At 34.7% G+C, this 24,819-nt stretch overlaps 1 protein-coding gene across 2 annotated transcripts; it reads left to right on the top strand.

The window, feature by feature from the left end:
* Positions 1 to 1,078: 1,078 nt before the first annotated feature.
* On the top strand, positions 1,079 to 23,977 carry LOC134277094 (serine/arginine-rich splicing factor 7-like). 2 transcript variants are annotated; one of them, XR_009994184.1, is made up of 12 exons: positions 1,080 to 1,281; positions 1,665 to 1,742; positions 4,842 to 4,934; positions 5,851 to 5,955; positions 6,606 to 6,806; positions 6,928 to 6,969; positions 7,068 to 7,151; positions 7,493 to 7,537; positions 7,700 to 7,864; positions 7,992 to 8,024; positions 8,367 to 8,587; positions 21,020 to 23,977. XR_009994184.1 is itself a non-coding variant. In XM_062759375.1 (11 exons), the coding sequence occupies exons 1-11, from the start codon at positions 1,151 to 1,153 to the stop codon at positions 21,123 to 21,125; spliced, it is 1,083 nt and encodes a 360-aa protein (XP_062615359.1). In that variant the 5' UTR covers positions 1,079 to 1,150; the 3' UTR covers positions 21,126 to 23,977. The 2 variants fall into 2 exon arrangements, 1 of the variants encoding a protein (XP_062615359.1); XM_062759375.1 differs by lacking the exon at positions 8,367 to 8,587 and having other exon boundaries at positions 1,079 to 1,281.
* Positions 23,978 to 24,819: the final 842 nt, after the last annotated feature.

Below are 24,819 nucleotides of genomic sequence, written 5' to 3'. Positions count from 1 at the left end.
AAAAGGTCAATGGTCGGGAGCTGGGAGGCCATTGAATAAAATGCAATTCTCTTGCGCATCTATATAAAATCTGTGTCTGACGCTAAAGTCAAAATATGAATGTAAATCTCGTGCGGCTTCATTTATGTCTGACGTCAGTTGGCGAGGACTATTGAAATTGGCATAGAAGTCAAATTTTCTACATTTTTTAAAAATTTGAAATTTTATTTCACAATGAAAATTTGAAGAAAAGCTGTGCTGTTGAGTTTGAGTACGTTACAATAAACAAAACTAAAAGGTATGGATAGGTCAACATCCAACGCAGGTGCTCGAAGGATGAGTTTCAACTGAATGCATGCATGTCTGTTTATTAATTCCTTCATAATATCATATCTGGTTATCTTCCATTTATTTTTGGCATGATATTCTAATAATACGATGATTATATAGTAGTAAATACTGGCCGTTATGAAAGACATCTCCTCTCATTGGAAAGATTTTTTCAATCGAACCGATGGCAAAATCAGTTAAAGATCTAGACATTCTGCGATATTCTAAAATAAATGGGGTTGTCCAAAATACTGATTTTTTTCACCCCACCCCACCCTCTTCGACCTATACTGCTGAATCGGTTTGTCATTAGATATTATTGGAATAAACTTGACAGTTGACTAATTTATCATTTAGAAAATTTTAAAACATTATCTTAATGAATTAGATATATGGCGAGTGTCAAGATTTTTGTAGTAGGAATCCCAGGTGAGGAAGAAGCAACAGGGAGGAAAAAACATCAGCAGAAAAAATCACTATACTTATAGGTAAAGGTCTACCTCCTTTTACTGATATAATCATCTCTAATGGTCAGAAGATTTTACTCAACCAAATAGAACATTTATTCAGACGGTTTTATAAAACATTGATTATGGTCCATGACTTGTGTAATTAGTTTTTATATTTAAAAAAGGTTACAATATTTTGATGCATTATTTTCTTTTATATATATGCCATATTGACATTGTGATAAGGTACATGTGTATTCATAAGCTTTCTCCGTGTTAGTTTCCGTGTCCAACTTTTGTACAGTCCTGTAGTGGGAAAACCCCTATCTATATGGGACACTATTCCGTGAACCGTAGAGGGCGCCATCAAACGGGAGCACGACGACAGTAAGATGGCAATACTGGACAAGAGCAGAGGGGGGTACCGAGTGTTTGTGGGGGACCTCGGCAGCCGTGTGGGAAAGTATGATCTTGAGCGGGAGTTCCAGTATTACGGCCCCATCCTTGACGTTTGGGTGGCCAGGTGCGTGTTCTCAGTTTCACGTTTTTTTTCTTCCCTCTTCTCTCCAAACAGTAGCATCGTTACAATTTGTTCTAATATTTTCTGAAAGAGGTGTATCTAAGTGTTATGATGAGAATGTTCATTAGAAATACATAGTTATGTCATTTAATGTCATATATGTTCAATGAACATTCTATGTAAACATTTCTGTAAACACCCCCCCCCCCCACGCCTCCCCTTCTTTCAGTAGGAATTTAGTGTTTTAATTATTTTTAACAGAAAGTTAAGAAATTATATATGACTAGTACGTACCTTCTTTGTTTTGTAAATATAATGATTTGCTTATATAATGTTATTTATGTTTGTGACCATATGCCATTGAATTAAAAAATTCTGTTCTTTAGGAATCCACCGGGATTTGCATTTCTGGTGTACAAGTATGGTGAAGACGCAGAGAGAGCAGTTAGGAAACTTCACGGAAAGTATGTATTAAGTGTTGTATCTATCTGACCTTATCGAAGTCTTGTTCTCCAAGTTATTGTTATCTGTGAGGGAAATAAAACACCTGCTTAGAAACAGAGAGAAACATGAAAATTCTATCTACGGAATCACTTTACAGACATAGTCAGGCATAGGAACAAATGGATCCGGTCATGTTTACTCAGCCTCTAATTGTGCAAGCTTTGTATACATCATTCATACTTAAAAAAAAACAGAAATAGAATCCTTTCTAAGATATTCAAGATTCAGGTTTATTCTTGTGTATACATATAAATTTGACTTTTTTATATACTTACAGTACATCTCACAGGGGGAACTTAGGGTACCTTGTCACTTAGTGTATATACCCACTTGTCAATTTGTCTGTCAGTGTCTATAAAATGCTATGTGCATCTGTCTGTCAGCAAGATTTTGTAGAATTATTGACTTGTCAATCACTTATCCATCTGTAAGTCTTTTAGTTTGATCGCCAGAGATGTTAACGCATACAGAATAGATCTCCCCACAGTTGATGCTATATAGTGCCTGAAGTGACTTTGACCTTGATGTGATTGAACTTGACTTTCGAAATGTCATATAGCTACTGTAAAATCACATATTGTCATGGGAGTCAAATTATAGTGGTTTGAGGGGGAAAAAATGGGTTCATTAGGGATTTTATGATATGGTGGATGAAGAATTAGTGAGTAGCTTAATATGTATATGACATCTTACATTTCATGGTTGACATGATTTTGTGGGTCTCTCATGTAATCTTGAGTATAATGAAAATTACCCAGCCCCCCTCCGGGGTCCCTTCCCCCAAGCGTATAGAAAACATATATTTCTGCAGAAGTTGGATTACAGTAAAGGTTGGTTATTACGAGCTTGCTAATTAAAAATTCTCAGTTAAAAGGAACATTTTTTTTAAAATCCCATAGAGGATTTTCTCTGACATGTCTGTTTTACAGATGTAGATGATGTAAAGAATCTCAGTTATATAAAGGAAGTAAACATTGAATATCCAGTTACCTCCTCATAACTGGGTTTTACTGTGGATAGTAACGTACTGTGACATCAAACAGAACCATAATTTTCACAGTGAATTACCGTATAAGTGAAAATTTTAATGATATGCAAACATAGCGATTTGTCTTTTAAAAAATGGGTATTTTATTTTTAGTGAGATTAGAAGTACATGTATTTTTAGCGATATTAAAAAGCTCACTAAAGAGGCCATTACAATCAAAATGCAGTTAATTTTTAGCGATATTCAATTTTAGCGATCTCAGCACCCTTGCTAATAATGCCAAAATTAAATCCTCACTAAAAATTCTACTTATACGGTATTAAACAGGAAGTTGGGGGCTTGTTGGCAACTTCCTTTTTAGGTCTTTAGGGATAAATTTTTTACTTGTCAGACACAACATGTATAAAATGTATACCGGTATATAAAATATAATATGTTAATTCTAATATGTTTGTCCTAATGAGCTAATGAAGGCATAAAAGAAGGTGTACGAAAAGGAGGACTATAAATTACTCAAGGACTCTATCTGATTTTACAAGGAAAATGAATTACAAAATATTTTTTATATGAAAATGGGAAAAATTCTGAATAAACATAAGAGTATACTTCACTTGAACTTGAAAAATGATAGAAACGACAAGGAAAAACTGACTCCGGGCAGGATGTTGCTAATTAATTTCCTCCATTGATCTGATGTATGTAGAAGATGTCAAGTTGATAACTTATGAAAATATTATAAAAATCGGCAAGACATTGTCAGTCTGTCACATAAACAAGAGATTTGGCAGATGATAATCAATAAGAGGATTAGTTTTCCCTACAGACAACTGAGAGTTCGATGCAAGCTGCTGCACAACAGCTTTTTATCATAAATAGAACATAAATAGAATGCTTTGTTAATTGTACCATGTTTTATGAATGACCAAACATTATGTAAATACTTATAAGCTCCCATGTTAAGCTTCTTTAGTTACGTGAATTAAGTTTTTATGTGAGTACAGCCACAAAGGGAAATCTGTTCCAAGTCGTCACAGTATGTCTATATTACAAAAACAACAGGGCCTGTTGACATGTTTATCACAGAGTTTTATTGAGGGAGAAATGTCAGTTGTACCAGGAAGGGAAAGCATCCAGTAATGGAGTTAGGAAGTTCTGGTAATGGACCAAGCCAGATAACTCTGTTAGCATCTTCATTAACACTTCCACACTGGCCCCGCCGTGTGTCCACACATCAATGGTCTGTGATGCCTTACCTGTCGAAGGTAAAGCGATACCTGATAAAGCTGAGTTAGGACAGGTGTACCACAGGTGTACCATAGTAAGACAGACTAGTGCACTGATACCTGAAGATTTCTGGGTTATCAAAGTTCAAGTGTATAATTACAATCTAGCTACTAGACTAAGATGTGACCCTTTGATTACTAATCTGTAAAAACGGGGTTCCTAATTTGGTACCGGTTACTTAATTAAAGCAATTTGTTAATGTCTTTGGAGCCTCATCAAACATCTATCATTAAAAGCTTTTAAGATTTCTTAACTCATTATGCTGATGTGATATGGTTGGTAATTAACTTTGCATATAATTTGGAAAAAAAAAAAAAACTTTGGCATATAAACATATATTTATTTTTCTCAGTTTGCGATTCTGCTAGATTTAAGACCTCAGATCTAAAGAGAGAGAGAAGTTAAATTAGAATGAAGTTTCTATGATGATTTAGAGACTTTACGCTATATAGTGTATATGATTTTTTTTTAATTCACAAAAACTAATGATTATTCAGCTATCAAGCTTAATTTCATTCTTGTGTAAATTTGTAATAATAAAGAAAATATACAAGTACCAATGATAACCAAAGTTTGAGGAAAAAATCTTATAAATAGCATTTACTAATTCATATACACCAGTAACTATATTTCAAATACATGTAAAAGGTTTATAGTTCTATAGTTTGTGGAATCACAGCTTTTAATAACACTGTCAGATCACTTTGTACATAAATAATGATCGACAGATTTCTGTTGATTATCAAAAAGTTATTTGACATATGTTTATATGTATTTTCTGTTTCAGCATGGTTTGTGGACGGCGCGTGCGTGTGGAGCATGCTATTCCTTATGAAGAGAAACAAGCCAAAAGATTTGAAAAGCATTCATCTAGACGCAGGTATCAATAATATTACACACTTTTAAATTCCAAATATAAGGCTATAAGTTTATAATGAAAAAATTTAATTTCCTTATTACAGGATTTAGTGAGGGCAAGTTTAAGAGCATTGATAATTTATTATATATAAAATTAATTGATAAAAATCAATTCACCTTCATACTTCCTAGTCCTATCAGAGTTTTTCCTGATGGACGTCCCTGTGATGGCACAGACAATTACTAGATCAATAAAGCTCATCATTTTGTTTCTATTTTAATATAAAGGGAAATTGACTTTGAGTGATTGATGCAGATAAAGCAGGTTCAGAATTAATAGAGATTGATATATGTATTAGCAGCACAAATTACCCACTACTATAAATATATGGAAACAAATATTTAACTTAAATTGATTTATTGGTTAATATCTTATTAAGAATGATAACTATGTACAGCCTGCTATAAATTAAGACGCATCCTTAAAGCTTATGTTGATCTAGAGTCATTCACAATGCAGTTGTTTGACATGACATTATTTATCCCTCACGGAACATTTCCCTAAGTTGGATCAGCTGTTACTTTGAGAAATAAAGGACTTCTCAGTTGACTTATCTTCTAAAGCTAAAGGAGTGCTTGAATGACTTTACTTCAGAAAGATTAACCTAACTACGATAAACAACCTGGTCATGTGAATAGAAATCAGTTTCTCAGATTATTTTTCTTATCATTCAGAAGTACATGAAAATCGCAAGATAAATATTAACTGTATATGGAAATAAAACATTCATTAGGTTCCAAAAGTGTGTCTTTCCACATTTTAAAAGAAAGTGTGCAAAACATGATCTAGATGTTACAATGTGACAAGAATCTATCAATGCATACAATAAACAGTTTTGTATTTCCTATTGAAAATTAAATGAAACCTGTTTCTCCAGAACATATCAAAGATCTCACTCAAGGTCAAGATCTCCAAGGCAACGAAGGTCACCTACACCAAAAAGAAAAACCTCAAAGACGCGTTCAGCATCGAAAGACAGAAGGTATCATTTTATGTGCTGTAATACTGGCTTTATCTTTTAGCCAAAAATCAAATAATCTCAATCAAAGGATTTTTGGTCTGCTGTAATACTAAAAAAAAACCTTTTGCAGATAACTATCTATTCTTTCTGTCTGATGTGATTATATTAACAAAATCTCTAAGCACTGAATATTAACTTGGATTCTAATATCTTACAGACTACAATCAATTATCCATTTTAGGCAAATTAATGAATTCCTACAAAGACTTTGATTCTCTTTTTTCTAATCAACCCCCCCCCCCCAAAAAAAAGATAGTTTCTCCAAATGTTCATTACTGTATACAAGGAAGTTATGCCCCTGTTTTATTTTTGTCCCTTTTGCCCTCTCCTCTTTTGGGCGAATTTAAAACAGGGCAATTTGAAAGAATACAGTATAATTTCTTAAACAAAACTATGACTGGGTGAATTTAAAATGGGGCAGAATTGTATTCAAGTGTGAAAGGGCGAAAATAGCATGGGGCGAAAATAACCCTGTATACAGTATTTAACTCTTTAGAAAAAAAAATAACATTCTCCATATCAAATGAAAAGTTAAAATGAATAGAAATATAATAATGTTTAGCTGACATCTTCATTTTCTTGGTTCAAATTTGTATTTCTTGATTTTTTAGATCTAGATCAAGATCAAGAAAAAGAGACAGATCAAGGTCAAGGAAGCGAGACAGATCTGGGTCAAGGTCAAGAAAGCAAGACAGATCTAGGTCAGGGTCCAGAAGAAGAGATAGATCTGGGTCAAGGTCAAGAAAAAGAGATAGAACTAGGTCAAGGTCAAGACAGAGGGACAGATCAAGATCAGGAAGCAAAGATGGAAGGTACAGCAACAAGATTTAAGATTTAACTTTATAAGGGCCATGATTTATACTTATACATGATGATGTTTTGAATATTAAGTAATTTGTGGTATGTGGTATGATTTTCTCTCTCTCACTTTAGATCTAATAGAAAAAGGAGGACAAGATCAAAATCTAGGTCAAGGTTGGTGAAATTTTTTTTAAAAAGATATTTGCAAAATTTATTTTTGGGATATCTACATTGTAATTGAATGAATATTTTCTGGCATGGCTATTATTCAGATCAAAGGAGAAAAATAAAGACCAACCAACAGAAGAAACATCAAATTCAGCTGAAGGGAAGAAACATACCAAAGACAGCAAAAGGTTAGAATATAAACCCAAATGACTGTCTCTGTCCTGAGAAACACACAGTATGGTACAATGCAGATGTCTGTGAAGATGTCTGTAAGAGGAGTTTGACAGTTTTGCGGGTGTAAAGAAAGGAAACTGATTTAAAATAAAAAAAAATTGTAGTACACTTGTGCTTATTTTCATTATTATGAAATCTTTTAAGTTCCTGTGAAATTTTGAGCCTTTTCCAATTTTGAGTAGAGATGCAGTGAAAAGCTAGTGACAATAATACTAAATTACTAATATAGGAAATAATATGATTTAATTGGCCAGAACCAGTAAACATTACAAGGACACTTTTTGTATCATTTCAGGTCAAAGTCCAAGTCTCCTGTGAAGGACAAGCCACAAGAAGAGAGGTACAGTTGATCAAAGCAGACTTCTTTTTCTAATATGAGTAAATATAAATAGGATGGCAATATGTAATCAGTTAGTATGTTACTCATGCAGAATGAAAATCTTTGATCTGTTGCATTATGTATCTTGCAATCAGATGTCAAAATTTCCTTTGTAAACTAAAGCACTGCAGAGACTCCACAACAACAGAATGATGGTACCAACGAGAGTGAGCAGAATTCAAAACCAATGGATGCTGAGAATGGGCAGGAACCCGACACAAGGAGCACAAATTCTGATGAGGGTCAAGAAGGGGACAAAGATGAGGGGGACACAAAGGGGACAGAGAGGTCAGTCTAATAAACAAAAACAGGGGGGACTCTCTGGGTTAAGGTGTCATGGTATTTTGCAGTAAAATAGGAAAAATTTTCAAAGATAGCCTTTTGTTTAACCTTTGGAATTTTTCTGTATTTTCAGGAATGATGGACATTCAAAAATAAATGAAAAGAGGTAGGATTTTGGTTTGTTTATTTCAGTCACTAAGAAAACATTTATTCTTGCTTCATAAACTGCCAACAATGATAACTGCAGTTACAAAAGGTTATTTATTACAATGTCTGAAGAATACAGTCATAGTGATGTCAGGCTTGTAGGGGCTTTTCATGCAATTAACACCAGTATGAAGAATGCTTTACACTTACAAAAGTTTACAGATTCATAAATTCTATTTTTATGGGACAATGAGGACTAAAAAGGTATTTGGAGGATTTTGCAATTTTTCACTAAATAGAAGTGTGATTTTTTTTAATGGCTAAGCGTTTTCCCTTTGCATACTTTTTTATCAATATCTAGCAACAAAACGAAGAAAATGAAACAAAATAGGTACAGCTACTCAAGGGAGATAACTAACTCAGCAGACAAAGAACCATAACTCTTCCATCAGCAACAGCAAATTTCATGTTGTTACAAACCACTACTCAGGTTCTGATAGTACAACTTTTGACTTGTCAATCAACTTAAGGACACACCCTTCACACAGAGGATAAACCAATCAGAAACTTTAAAATTTTGAAGTGAGTAGTTTGATATGAAGGTTTAAGCAGTACTAACAATTTACAGTGTAGTGTTTAGTATACTACTAACAGTCACTTAGCAAGCACTGATTGTGACCAGATGAATTAACCATACACCTCCCTCCTTTACAAAACTGATTTTAAAATAGATTTTTTTTGCTTATACATTTATATTCATTACTAAGATTAGAAGACAATAAAACCTTTTTTGTTTCTAGGTAACATGTATATATACATCCTAAAAACTTCATATGGTTAGCTAACTGAAAATTGAAAATTTAGTTTGTTACATTTTGTTGCTTTTGATCTATTTATGCATGAAAAATATACATCTTTCTGTCGTAATTATAAAAAAAAAACTACGGTATTAATATATTAAGGAATAGTTTGAAAATGACACATTGATCATGATGAGGAATGGTTAAAACCATAAAACATATAAGGTATCCATGATGGAATAGGAGACTCCCCTAGTTTATACTTATCACTTCATTTAAGACAATTTTAACAGTATTTACTTAATTACTTAAAGCTTTTTTGAAGTTAAAAGGTTCATACTTCATGTAAGAAGTCACGAAATGAGATGAAATGGGTTGGTGGGTGGGGCAATTGTCCAAGACAGTGCTTCTGATAGAGTCAGCGGCATTTGTCCAAGACAGACCTTCTGGTAGAGTCAGCAGCATTGAGCAGCATTTCTCCAAGACAGACCTTCTGGTAGAGTCAGCGGCATTTAGCGGCATTTGTCCAACACAGACCTTCTGGTAGAGTCAGCGGCATTAAGCGGCATTTGTCCAACACAGACCTTCTGGTAGAGTCAGCGGCATTTCGCGGCATTTGTCCAACACAGACCTTCTGGTAGAGTCAGCGGCATTTAGCGGCATTTCTCCAAGACACACCTTCTGGTAGAGTCAGCGGCATTTAGCGGCATTTGTCCAACACAGACCTTCTGGTAGAGTCAGCGGCATTTAGCGGCATTTGTCCAACACAGACCTTCTGGTAGAGTCAGCGGCATTAAGCGGCATTTCTCCAAGACACACCTTCTGGTAGAGTCAGCGGCATTTAGCGGCATTTGTCCAACACAGACCTTCTGGTAGAGTCAGCGGCATTTAGCGGCATTTCTCCAAAACAGACCTTCTGGTAGAGTCAGCGGCATTTAGCGGCATTTCTCCAAGACACACCTTCTGGTAGAGTCAGCGGCATTTAGCGGCATTTGTCCAAGACAGACCTTCTGGTAGAGTCAGCGGCATTTAGCGGCATTTGTCCAACACAGACGTTCTGGTAGAGTCAGCAGCATTTAGCGGCATTTGTCCAAGACAGACCTTCTGGTAGAGTCAGCGGCATTTAGCGGCATTTGTCCAACACAGACCTTCTGGTAGAGTCAGCGGCATTTAGCGGCATTTCTCCAAAACAGACCTTCTGGTAGAGTCAGCGGCATTTCTCAAAGACAGTGCTTCTGACAACATTTAGAGAATTTGTTTAACAAGATTGAGTGCTTTAATTCCTTTCTCCTTTATTTTCAGTAAATTCCTTCATCTTGAAAAAGATGTAGGACTCAGGAATAAACAAGTCCATAAATACTGTTTTGTATAGATCATAGATAAAACAAATCAATCTTAATTACAGTTTAATCTGTTGTTTTTCCATGGATTTACTGATATACAGTAATTAATGGAGAGATGGTTTACACTTTTATGTATGAGAGATACTTAAATAGTATAATATTTGTTTTTCCTTAATGGCAGGGACTTGCTCAATTAGTAATATTTATATTTTTTTCATTTAGTTTGATGGTATTTCCAGTATTATTCTAAAAATATTACCCCGGTAATTAAATATCAGTTTAAATTGTACAAAGAGCTCTTTGTACTTTGGTAGTATCTTTGAAAATAATTCAATTAACAGCTTTATCTTGGTCAACACAAGCCATGAGTATCATGCTGATTAGCAATTTGCAGTTATTGATATCATGCAGTCAGATACAGACAAAATTACCACCAATATAACAAAACAGGAGATGATTAGGGAAAAGGTGTTAAACATCTGGCTTCATGCATTTGATATTGCTCAATTATGTGATTATGACTATTAAATTTGAAGTACCCCATGTATAACATATTAATTATTAAGTTATATTTATGAAAATATGTCAAATAAAATACTAAATAAAGAAAATAATGTGATTACTCCATAAATTACAGTAACAGAAGAAGCTTTACTTTGAGAATGTTTCAATATTATCTCATTATAAGTAGCTGTGTCTTAATTTATTCAACAAATAAACCCTATGAGCATAGTATGCGACTGTGTTAAACTATTTTTATCGATAAAGTTAGAAAGAAAAGACTGTCAGAAGCACACCATGCAAAGTTGAAATTATTTTTTTCAAGACCGATTTGTAAAAGTCCAGTAATTTAGGATTCTCTACAAAAACTTTCATGCGCTGATTTTAGAGGAATACATTGTCTATTGATTTAATCATGCAGCTTATTCCGTAAAAGATATAAAACTGGGATAGGTTAACATTTTACAATCATGCAGCTTAGGCCATAATAAATAAATTGCTAGATTCCCATCCAATTTTTTTTTTAAAATCAAGGCTGGCGGCCGGCTTTTATTTTATACTTTTTATTTTTTCAGTTTCAAAGATTTTTATTGACCTGGTCATTCAGTGTAATTTTATCTACAATATCTGAATAAAGGTCATAGTAAAGGTTCAATTATCTCCTACTTCACATCATCACCAATCTTTATCAACCAATGACCCTTGTTTAAAATATAGGGCCTATACGTATTACAGCAATTACTATCTTTTCAGTCGTCAAAATCATATCAACTTTCGCAAAATTTAAAACGAAAGTAGAATGGTAGATGGATACCGATCCCGATGAGAATTAAGACGAAGAAAAAAATCGAGGCGGGGATATAAATTCAGGGTGGGCAGGGATGAGAATCTAGAAATATTTTTATCATGGCCAATATTCAGTAAAAGATATAAAATTCGGATAGGTTAAAATTCTGTAATCATGCAGCTTATTCCGTAAAAGATATAAAATGCAGCTTATTCCATAAAAGATATAAAACTAGGATACGTTAACATTTTATACTGATGCAGCTTATTCCGTAAAAGATAGGTTAGCAATTTGTAATCATGCAGCTTATTCCGTAAAACATATAAAATGCAGCTTATTCCGTAACAGATATAAAATTGGGATACATTTTATAATCATGCAGCTTATTCCGTAAAACATATAAAATGCAGCTTATTCCGTAAAAGATATAAAATTGGGATACATTTTATAATCATGCAGCTTATTCCATAAAAGATTTAAAATGCAGCTTATTCCGTGAAAGATATAAAACTGGAATAGGTGAACATTTTAAAATCATACAGCTTATTCCATAAAAGATATAAAATGCAGCTTATTCCGTGAAAGATATGAAACTGGGATATGTTAACATTTTATAATCATGCAGTTTATTTCGTAAATTCTTTTATTAAAATGCAGCTTATTCCATAAAAGATATAAAAATGAGATAGGTTAACATTTTATAACCATGCAGCTTATTCCGTAAAAGATACAAAATGCAGCTTATTCCGTAAAAAAGATATAAGATGCAGCTTATTCCGTAAAAGATATAAAACTGGGATAGGTCAACATTTTGTAATCGTGCAGCTTATTCCGTAAAAGATATAAAATTGGGATACATTTTATAATCATGCAGCACCCAGAGTGAAAGCTTACTGCTGAAGTGTAGATTGTAAAATTATTCCAGAGGTCCCAAGAGGGATATTCCGTAAAAGATTTAAAATGCAGCTTATTCCGTGAAAGATATAAAACTGGAATAGGTGAACATTTTAAAATCATGCAGTTTATTCCATAAAAGATATAAAATGCAGCTTATTCCGTGAAAGATATGAAACTGGGATATGTTAACATTTTATTATCATGCAGTTTATTTCGTAAATTTTTTTTATTAAATGCAGCTTATTCCATAAAAGATATAAAAATGGGATGGGTTAACATTTTATAACCATGCAGCTTATTCCGTAAAAGATTTAAATGCAGCTTATTAGTCAGTGGATCGATTTAGTATGTAAATTCTAACATTTAATCATTCATGAAATTTCCAGAGTTATAACCCGCAAATGAAGTTCATATCAATTTCGGGAAATTGAAACAGTATAGTATTTGGTTTTTCATTTATACAGCCAGCAAACATTTCCAGTAGTGATAATATACAATTTATTTCACATGAAACTCTTCATACCGCTTCACACAACTTACTAGCTAAGTAAATTAATTCAATTTTCAATCAAAACTCATAAGAATGACTTTTAACAATATTGGTGTAAACTATCTTTTAATTTTACTTCCCCAAGCAGGTAAGCATGACCTACGATCATTCTCATAGAGAATGCTGCTGACTCTACCAGAGGGTCGGTGTTGGACAAATGCCGCTAAATGCTGCTGACTCTAGCAGAGGGTCTGTCTTGGACAAATGCTGCTGACTATACCAGAGGGTCTGTCTTGGACAAATGCCACTAAATGCCGCTGACTCTACCAGAGGGTCTGTGTTGGACAAATGCCGCTTAATGCCGCTGACTCTACCAGAAGGTCTGTGTTGAACAAATGCCGCTAAATGCCGCTGACTCTACCAGAGGGTCTGTGTTGGACAAATGCCGCTAAATGCCGCTGACTCTACCAGAAGGTCTCTCTTGGAGAAATGCCGCTAAATGCCGCTGACTCTACCAGAAGGTCTCTCTTGGAGAAATGCCGCTGACTCTACCAGAAGGTCTTTTTTGGAGAAATGCCGCTAAATGCCGCTGACTCTACCAGAACGTCTGTCTTGGACAAATGCCGCTAAATGCCGCTGACTCTACCAGAAGGTGTGTCTTGGACAAATGCCGCTAAATGCCGCTGACTCTACCAGAAGGTCTGTTTTGGAGAAATGCCGCTAAATGCCGCTGACTCTACCAGAAGGTCTGTGTTGGACAAATGCCGCTAAATGCCGCTGACTCTACCAGAAGGTGTGTCTTGGAGAAATGCCGCTGACTCTACCAGAAGGTCTGTGTTGGACAAATGCCGCTAAATGCCGCTGACTCTACCAGAAGGTGTGTCTTGGAGAAATGCCGCTAAATGCCGCTGACTCTACCAGAAGGTCTGTTTTGGAGAAATGCCGCTAAATGCCACTGACTCTACCAGAAGGTCTGTCTTGGACAAATGCCGCTAAATGCCGCTGACTCTACCAGAAGATGTGTCTTGGAGAAATGCCGCTAAATGCCGCTGACTCTACCAGAAGGTCTGTTTTGAAGAAATGCCGCTAAATGCTGCTGACTCTACCAGAAGGTCTGTGTTGGACAAATGCCGCTAAATGCCGCTGACTCTACCAGAATGTCTGTCTTGGACAAATGCCGCTAAATGCCGCTGACTCTACCAGAAGGTCTGTTTTGGAGAAATGCCGCTAAATGCCGCTGACTCTACCGGAAGGTCTGTGTTGGACAAATGCCGCTAAATGCTGCTGACTTTACCTGAAGGTCTCTCTTGGAGAAATGCTGCTAAATGCCGCTGACTCTACCAGAAGGTCTGTGTTGGACAAATGCCGCTAAATGCCGCTGACTCTACCAGAAGGTGTGTCTTGGAGAAATGCCGCTGACTCTACCAGAAGGTCTGTTTTGGAGAAATGCCGCTAAATGCCGCTGACTCTACCAGAACGTCTGTCTTGGACAAATGCCGCTAAATGCCGCTGACTCTACCAGAAGGTCTGTTTTGGAGAAATGCCGCTAAATGCCGCTGACTCTACCAGAAGGTCTGTGTTGGACAAATGCCGCTAAATGCCGCTGACTCTACCAGAAGGTGTGTCTTGGAGAAATGCCGCTGACTCTACCAGAAGGTCTGTGTTGGACAAATGCCGCTAAATGCCGCTGACTCTACCAGAAGGTCTGTCTTGGACAAATGCCGCTAAATGCCGCTGACTCTACCAGAAGATGTGTCTTGGAGAAATGCCGCTAAATCTACTCTACCAGAAGGTCTGTTTTGGACAAATGCCGCTAAATGCCGCTGACTCTACCAGAAGGTCTGTCTTGGACAAATGCCGCTAAATGCCGCTGACTCTACCAGAAGGTCTGTTTTGGAGAAATGCCGCTAAATGCCGCTGACTCTACCGGAAGGTCTGTGTTGGACAAATGCCGCTGACTCTACCTGAAGGTCTCTCTTGGAGAAATGCTGCTAAATGCCGCTGACTCTACCAGAAGGTCTGTGTTGGACAAATGCCGCTAAATGCCGCTGACTCTACCAGAAGGTGTGTCTTGGAGAAATGCCGCTGACTCTACCAGAAGGTCTGTGTTGGACAAATGCCGCTAAATGCCGCTGACTCTACCAGAAGGTCTGTCTTGGACAAATGCCGCTAAATGCCGCTGACTCTACCAGAAGGTCTGTTTTGGAGAAATGCCGCTAAATGCCGCTGACTCTACCGGAAGGTCTGTGTTGGACAAATGCCGCTGACTCTACCTGAAGGTCTCTCTTGGAGAAATGCTGCTAAATGCCGCTGACTCTACCAGAAGGTCTGTTTTGGAGAAATGCCGCTAAATGCTGCTGACTCTACCAGAAGGTCTGTGTTGGACAAATGCCGCTAAATGCCGCTGACTCTACCAGAAGGTGTGTCTTGGAGAAATGCCGCTGACTCTACCAGAAGGTCTGTTTTGGACAAATGCTGCTAAATGCCGCTGACTCTACCAGAAGGTCTGTCTTGGACAAATGCCGCTAAATGCCGCTGACTCTACCTGAAGGTCTGTCCTGGTATGATGAAGTTGGCTATGATTTTCGTGACTTCTTACATGAAGGAATAGCCAGTTAAAATATGACATAAAAAATTATAACTATATATGACATATACCAAAATAACTGCTCCCTTTTCACAATTTACTTAGCGCCCGGGTCGGTTAATAGGGATTATACTTGTACACTTTGTGTTACTTAATGCCCTGTTCACACGACTAGTCATATTAATTTGCAGTAAATTAATGCCAAGTAAACTGATGCAAATTAAAATTTTATTTCTACAGTCAGGCGTCAGTAAGGCTATTAAAGCTGAATTTGCAAATCACGTCACCCTCTGCAGAAGCAGACGCATTTGATATAATGTTACAGAGTCTGTACACACGTTTTAGAGATTAACACAATTTTCCTTGGTTTTTCATGCAAAAATAGCACAAGTACTTAAAGCTGACAACTGACAGGTGCAATTTGACTTAATTTTGCCATTACGAAGTGGTCAGAATTCGAATTAGCTTCGCTTAGCGTTCACACGGAGGTAATGCGAAGTAATTTAATGTGCAGTAAATTAATTTGAATTAAACAAATTCGCATTAAACTCCCTGTTTGAACGCGGTTCAGATTTAATTTGCAGTAATTTACGTTCAATTCGAATTAAACTCTCCGTGTGAACAGGGCATAACTAGCATCAGTTTGGGGATCGTTATACAACATACATACACATATGTATTCCTTGGTAAACACCATGAACTGTACATTTTTAATACTTGCATTATAAATATACTTGCCTCTCCTATACTGGTAATTAAATTTGTTCAATACATATGGTTAAGAGACAATATTTTGTGTAGTTTATTCAGGGCAACCAAAAAAGAATCCATGTAAATATGTTACCCAATACTTAATACCGGTATTACATTTTCTGCCAATGGTCAATTTACCTGGACATATTTGATTCCTTTTGGAAATATATGGATGTAAGGATATGGATACAGAAGACCAAGTTTGAGCCTCTGATAAATTGTACATATTCATATTTTTGCTAATTTTGAAACCTCTCTGTACTAAAAATATACCTGTATCAATTAGAAACTTGACAATTCTTTTTTTTATAAATTGTCAGAAAATCCATATGTAGCATGGATGTTTAGCTTTTTTCCTTATTGGCTTGTCACCAAACTTTTTTAAATATTTTTTAGTGTTTCAAAATATATATTGTAAGATGTTTGTGTCTTCCAGATTTCAAGTTAGTTTGGGTGGTCTTTGATCTAATTCAATCAGCTACAATATTGTATTTTGGGTAGCATCTCTAGACCTAGTATGACATTTTTAGTTCACCTGAGCTGAAGGCTGGCTCATGTGAGCTTTTCTGATCAAAATTTGTCCGTTGTCTGTCGGCGTTGTTGTTGTTGGCGTCTTTGTAAACTTTTCACATTTTCATCTTCTTCTCAAGAACCACTTGGCAAATTTCAACCAAACTTGCCACAAAGTATCCTTGGGTGAAGGGAATTCAAATTTGTTCAAATGAAGGACCATGCCCTCTTCTAAGGGGAGATAATTATGAATTAGTGAAAAATTAATGGCATCTTTTAAAAATCCACTTGGCCATGGAAAATAAAACTCACGTGGAAGCATCCTCTGGTAGTGTAGATTCAAGTTTGTTTAATCATGACCCCCGGGGATAGGATGGGGCCACAATGGGGGCTCAAAGGGACCACTCATGCATTTAAGCTTTTTAATACTAAGTTGATTTTTGCTTTTTTCCTAGCCACAGTACTCGGGTGAGCGATGTGGCTCCTGGGCCTCTATCATTATACATTGAAAATACCCTTTTGCAACCTGCATCATTTTTGGTTGGAGTTCTTCTTTCAAAATGTAGATGATATTGATGATAAATTGTATGCAAGTCAGTCAACACTTTGAATGATATGACAAGGCTCTCATATCCTTTTGTGTAAATGAGCAAAAGTTGAGGTAAAGCTGGATAAATGATTATTTTAGCCCCAGAAGATTGCAAGTTTTTAGTTCACCTGAGTTGAGAGCTTAACTGATCACCTGTCTGTAAACTTTTCACATTTTTAAACTTCTTCTAAAGAATCTCTGGGCCAATTTTAACCAAAGTTAGCAAAAAGCATCCCTGGATAAAGGGGATTCTAAATGTGGTAAACGAAGGGTCAAACCTTTTTATTTCACGGCCCCCGAGGGGTGTGGTGGGACCATAATAGGAAGTCAAAGATGAATATGGAAATATTTAAAAATCTTTTTCTCAAGAAGCATTGGACCAGACAGGGTGAAAGCTTACTGCTGAAGTGTAGATTGTAAATTATTCAGATCTTGGTCCCCTTTGATACAGTGAGGTCCCAAGAGGGATTATGTACAGAAAATCTTTAAAACTCCACAAAGCCATATTAAAGTGGAAGCATTCAATTTTGTTCAAATCACAGCATACCATGTTATGTTTGGTGTTTGACCACAAAAGACTATCAAAGTTTACATAAGAATATAATATACATGAATTTGAGGCAAAACAGCAAAACTAAAATAACTCAGGTGAGCATTGTGGCCCATGGGCCTCTTGTTTATTACATAATAAAATGTATAGTAATTGAAAATGAAAATAACTGTTATAATTACATTAAGAATACATCTTAAGATTAGTACACGAGTACTGAAAAAACAGATCACAATATTCAGGAATGAACAAAAAAAAAGAAGAAACAAGATGTGTTTGTGAAACACTGATACCCCTGTATGGCAACATAGAGAAGATTAAACTTTTCTTAGATGCAAATTTAATATAATGGAACCCAAAGTAGGGTCTCCTAACTGGAAATACAATTGTAAAATATCAAAACCCTATCACCGTCTGTTCCCAAGTTATGGCCAGGCTGAAATTTTTTCATAAGTACAGAAATCTTCAAGATCAAGGTCAGATGGTCAAGGTTATTGGTATTGAATGAAAGGTCTTTCCACAAATATCACATGTTTGAAGTATGGAAGCCCTAGCTCTTACTCTTTAAAAGTAATTGCCAAGGTTAATGTTTTTTCACAAGTCCGGAAATCTCCAAGGTCAAGGTCAAAAGGTCAAGATTATTGGTATCCAATAAATGCTCTTGCTACAAAGAATACATATATGAAGTATGGAAGCTATAGCCCAAACCGTTCAAAAGTTATGGCCAAGGTTAAGATTTTTTAAAAGTAGGTCAAACTCTAAGGTCAAGGCCAAAGGGTCAGAGGTCTTGATATCAAATGAAAGGTCTTGTCACAAGGATTAAATATGTAAAGTATAAAAGCACTTGCTCTTACCCTATAAAAGTTATGGTCAAGGTTTATTTTCTAAAAGTAGGTCAAACTCCACGGTCAAGGTCAAAGGGTCAAAGCTCTTGGTATCCAATGAAGCGTCTTTTTACAAGGATTACATATATAAAGTATGAAAGCTCTAGACCTTACCGTTCAAAAGTTATTGCCAAGGTTAAAGTTCTTTTATTAGTATGTAAATCTCCAAGGTCAAGGTCAAAAGGTCAAGGTTGTTGGTATCCAGTAAAAGGTCTTGCCACAAAGAATATATACCGGGTATATGTGAAGTATAAATGTCCTGGTATTTACTGTTCAAAAGTTATGGCCAAAGTAAAAATTTGAATTTTTTGTGTAAAAGTGGGTCAAGTTCCAAGGTCAAGGTCAAAAGGTCAAATTTGGTGGTACCCAAAGAAAGGTCTTGTCACAAGGAATACACATGTGAAATATGAAAGTCACAGCTCCACTAAATCAAAAGTTATGGACAAGGTTAAAGTTTTTTCGGACAAACAGACAAACAGAGAGACAGACGGACAGACAGACAGACGGACATGACAAAAACTATAATATACCCCCGAAACTTCGTTTACGGGGGCATAAAAAACTAACCTAAAATAGTTTTGCTTTTAACTTTTTAATGCTTTTAAAAGAAAAAAAAAAATTGAGGTAACCCTTATTGTACTGATTAGGGAACATATTAAAACACAAAAAATGATGGCAAATTAATTTTAGCTGTTTCATTATACCTTTATACAGCCAAAATTGACATACCGGTAATTTTTCTCAGTAAAATCCTATGGTAACTGTAAAAGTATTATATTTAGCGTGTACTTGGCGGAAATTGAATTTTGAACAGGTTAGCATTGATTTGATTTAGCGTTTTTCTTAATGTTTTTATTAAATTTATGTATACAAGTACAAGACTTTAGCGTTGTACTTGAATTAGCAGAAGTTTGTTTCTGCCAAAAGCGATAAAAAGAATACACAGCCAAATGTAATATGTTTACAGTATTCTGCTTTAAGTAGGAAGTTTCTTTTCTGCCAAGTTATTTTGATTTAAAATTAAAGTTGAAAGATCTGGAACAAATTTCATAAACCCTGATTTCTGACAGAAGAATGTCAGAGGAAATGAGACAGAATCATGAAACAGGGAGCAGTTTCATTAAGATTTGTTTAGTTACCAATTGTACGAGGGTTGATCCAAAAATTTGTGGAATTTCTCTCTAAAATTTTATTGTGATTTGATGAAAACAAAATACATGCATATTTATAGTATAGAGTCATAATGCAACAATATTGGAAAATTTCATCACATTCCAATTACCAATAAGATCACATGAGCTTTCTGAAAATGGATAGTTGTGAAACCCAGGGGAGACTTCGATGTAACGTCAAATTAGATATGTCACGTCACGATATAAAAGCATCTCAGTCTAATGTCCGATTCGAGTAATACAAATTGCTGCCTCTTTTTTCTCAAGAAAAGCCAGGGTATCCTCCCACACCAACTTATCTTCATTTTTCACTCACATTTCAAAATACTCCCCATCTTTCCGTATGATGTTCAAATTTCAGTATCAGTGTCGAGAACAGTACGTCAGCCGACAATGTCCATTAACGCTTTTAATTTGTCTAGGGGATAAACACTTAAAACAGAGTCTCAAAAAGGCCGCCACACCTTTAATAAACGTTCATGGAAGTTCTTTTTTTCTTAAATTTCTTATGCTACTGGACAACCAGTAACTAAATGCATTTTTCCCCAGCCTATGTCAATAATATAGGCGTTTAAGATAGAGTGATCCTGGGATTTCACAAAATGTATGGCTTGACCAAAATTTGACGTTGTCTAACAACTTTAATAGAGATGAACAATAAATCATCGACTATTACACTAAATATCCAGTAAAATCAGTACAATTTTCACACAAAGGTTAATAAAAGATCAAACAATCGTAATAATGAATAATTTTCGTTTTATATATCACAAATGGCGGTTTTATTCTAATTTCACGTATTAAGAATTAAAATGATACTAAAAACGTTAATGTCTCCCCCGCGTTTCCAAACATCCGTTTCTATGACAACTGCCATAGAGTTGTTATCAGAAATATTCAAAATGTCTTTTTACTTAAAATATTCAGCAAGTGTCTATATTCTCAATTGTAATTTTCAACCAAATTCACTTATAAATAAATAAAATATGAAGAAATTCCACGAACTTTTGAATCAACCCTCGTATATGCTTTTCTTTGATGCACTTGAAAAATAATTGTAAGATAAGAAGTAAGGGCATTCCTCTTTCCTTACTTAAAAAAACATAACCAACAAAAATAAATAAATAAAAAATTGATTTCATCTTTTCCAGAGAAGAGAATACTAAAGACAATAAAGAGAAGCATGGGATGGATAAGTTTGACAGAATTAAAAAGGAAGACAGCCCCAGCTCTGATAGTTCATCTGATGAAAATTAGACAAATGTATTTAACCAATCACAATTGTATTTAACCTATCAAATGTCTCTATAATAGTTTCATCCAATCAGCTCTGAGAGTTATTTGATGTGAATGTTGTTTACCAATCAAATGTCTCTAGAAATTTACCAATCAATTAACTCAATGTTTACTTGATGTTGATGTCAAATGACCACTCAGATGTATTTATATTTTTACGTGTATTTCATTTTAGAATCACATGGGTGTTATTATTGGGATGGGTATTTAACTTTTCTCTTGTGTTACTGAAAAGATATTACATGTGCCCTATCATCAAAGTGACAGAACCAAGGCTTGTTCTTTTTTTTTTCCAGAAAATTTTAATCCATAAGACCATAACTATAATATTTTTCTCCTAACAGCTAATGTATCTATATATTTTCAGTTTTATGAAAACACCTGCCTTTTGAGATAATTTCTGTTTATCTGGTTATTTTATTTGGTTGTGAGTCAGTCCATTAAAGATAATATTGCCTTATTCATCTGACAGTATGGATTAGCCTTATACATGTAATTCTAAAGTAAGAAGAATGTGCAACAATATCAATGAAATCAAAACCTCAACCACCTTGAAGGGGAATTTGGTCCTCTGTCCATGTAATTCTTATTTATTTCTAACAATGATAAATATGTAAGGGGATTGGGTACGTCAGCTGGATAGCTCAGTAGTTAGAGCACCCGCAAGGTAGGCGGGAGGTACCGGGTTCAAGTCTCAGTCCCCACCTGTTAAAAATATATACTCTTTAATTGGATTTATTTGTGTTAAAAAGAGTTGATAGTATAGATCACTAAATGAGCATTTTTAACCATCAAAAGATGTGTATTCTGGGAATTTGATATTTTCAAAGCAAATCAAGTTTCAACAATTTATATGTGTATACAGTAAAACACACTTTTAAGGAACATGCTTATAATGAATTGATGTTTATAGGAAACTGATTTTCATTCAAATTTCATGCAGCCATTAAAATAATGTGCCAGGAATGCCCAATAAAAGTGCATTAGCCATTACTGACATTGCCATTATAATGCAGTGCTCAAATCTCACAACCATGTTCATATTCCTGTGTTAATCATTACTGTGTTCAGACACATTTCTTTTAAACCATGTGTGATTTATTGTTCAATTTGATCTTGTTTTAATTCTTTCTTAAAGTTATTAAAAATAATCTGCAGCAATCAACTTCCTGTCAAAATACATATACACTGTAATTCATTTTTATAAATTTTGATAATCACACGATTGATTAATTTTTTTCCATCATGATTATTTACATGTAGAACTGTGATTGTGTCAGATAGAAATATCAGGTCTCTTGGCCAGATAACCATTGAACATTATATTGATGATAAATTATTTTGTAATAGTAAATTTTGTATTGAAGTATTGAATTCCTGTGAAATAAGGAGAATAGTTCATTTTCATGGTATTTAAGATGTTATACTGTAAAATCACATATTTTCGTGGGGTCAAATTTTTGTGGTTTAAGAAAAATCTCATGGGTCATGGGGATTTGATTGCATGGATGAAGAATTGTTAAGTATTTATGTATATATCATTTTACATTTAGTGCTGGACATGAATTCATCGGTCTCTTCATACCTCGAAAACAACAAAAATTAACCCCCACAAAAATTTGTGATTTCACAGTAGTTTACCAACACCTCCATTGGTGCATTATCAAAAAGTGTTCACATTTTAAGAATGTAGGGTCAAATATCTGTAGTGTTCATATTGATTTTATTTTATTATTAACATTGAAATGGTATTAATATGTGAGTGGGGTTGCTGTGCAGTTTAACATATACATACTAAATGAAGATTTATGTGTGATCTCTCAACCATTGTGTATTCGGCTCAAGTTGCCATATTCTTTTTGCTTATTAATGAGATAGAATTTTTTCAAAAATGTTTTTAGGAATTTTGCTTTGATGTACTTTACATCTCAGGATCACTCCATGTAATTTGAATCAGTAGAAACATGAAATATGATTCAATTAACAATACATACTATTCAGTAGGGTAAATAGATCAAGGGCAGACAATTAAGTTAAGGAGGCTGGGGGTCAACAAATTAACCATCAGATATAACTTATTTTTTTTTAGATATGATCTCTTACTAAGATGTCAACTTTCATTTGGCAAAGGAAAATTTCATACATTTTAATTTAAAGATTTGCTCATTTTGTATATCTTTCTATGGAGTTCTTCTAAAGGAGATCAATATAGTCTGAAAATGGCCACAACCACCCATCCATCTTAAGCTAATGTCGGAGTACCAGCGAGTTTCCAGGCCACATGATTTAGTCTATGCAAAACACATTGATTCAGTATGCATTTTTTACAATATTATGTTATAAACATGTATTGATATTGTTAGAACTTGATCTTATATTTTTAGTATGTAAATTTCTCTGTAGAACTTTGATAAAGAAAATAATTTATTCATGTATGACAAGGTGATACTTATCACCAAGAATAAGAAATTCTCAACTTTATTAAATGCGACATCACACATTGCAAGTACTAAACCATTAAAATTCATCACTCTTACGGCTGATGAATAATCAGATGAATTTTGATCATGCTGTGTTGAATATAAACTGTTACATTCCAGTTTTCATATATTGTTGGGTAGTTATTAATGTGTGCATTAAGTCTATGCATTAGATGTGTAGAAATATTTTTTACATCAATTGTTAAATATGAAATGAATTTATAAAAAAAAATGTGTACATTGTTACATTTGATTATTAACATTATTTTGTAAATTAGTTGATTTATTTATAGTAGTGGAATTTGAAATGAGACCAAATATATATAATATCAAAATAAATATTTGAACACGGAATTAAATTTTTGATTTAAATACAGAGAAAGCTAGTCTAGAATCATCATGACATAATACAATCATACACTCAAGTGTCTAAAAGAGTTATTTTTTCCTTTAACTTGATTTCAGTGGTATAGACCTTCCATTTCTTAGCAACAACCTTTCAAAGTTAATACCAAGGAAAAGGTTTGGTAAAATTTTGCAAAAGAGGTCAAGAGTTCAAATGTGATGGTATCCAAAGAATGGTCTTGTCACATGAAATACACATAGCTCCAACCTTTTAAAAAAAATTATGGCTAAGGTAAAAGTTTTAACAGCCAATTTGACAAACAGATAAACCAGCTGATGGACAGTCAGGGCAAAATTATATGCCCCTGAATCTTCCATGCATGAGCATAAAAAGAAGTTAAAGTTTATTGAGCCATATAGCTCTCTGGTTAAACAAATCCAAACAATTGAAGAGTGGCTGTTGATTAAGTTATCTTATCTACAGATGAGGAAAGTTTTGGAAAGAGTTTTTCATACTTTTTCTGTGTCAGATTATGATTGATCATATTTATATGACAAGCATCCTCAGGTAGTGTAGATTCAAGTTTGTTCATGGAAGCAAACTCAACTGTACATTAAGATTTTTTCAAATCATAAACCCCGGGGGTAGGGTGGGACCACAATGAAAGTTCAGTTTAATATAGGGAAAAAAGCCACAGATAGTCAAAGAAATATGGAAGCATCCTTAGGTAGCTCAGATTCAAGCTTGTTTTAATCATATCCTCCCTTTAAGGCAAAGGTGGGGACCATTTATGCATTTAATTAAGTTTTTCAATACTGAACTGATTTTT

This window comes from Saccostrea cucullata, unplaced genomic scaffold, assembly GCF_032062105.1.
Source record: "Saccostrea cucullata isolate Sc308-1 unplaced genomic scaffold, CSIRO_AGI_Scuc_v1 ctg564, whole genome shotgun sequence".
NCBI lineage: Eukaryota > Metazoa > Mollusca > Bivalvia > Ostreida > Ostreidae > Saccostrea > Saccostrea cuccullata.
Note: the sequence above shows the minus strand (reverse complement) of the source record. Positions and strands in the feature narration are given on the sequence as shown.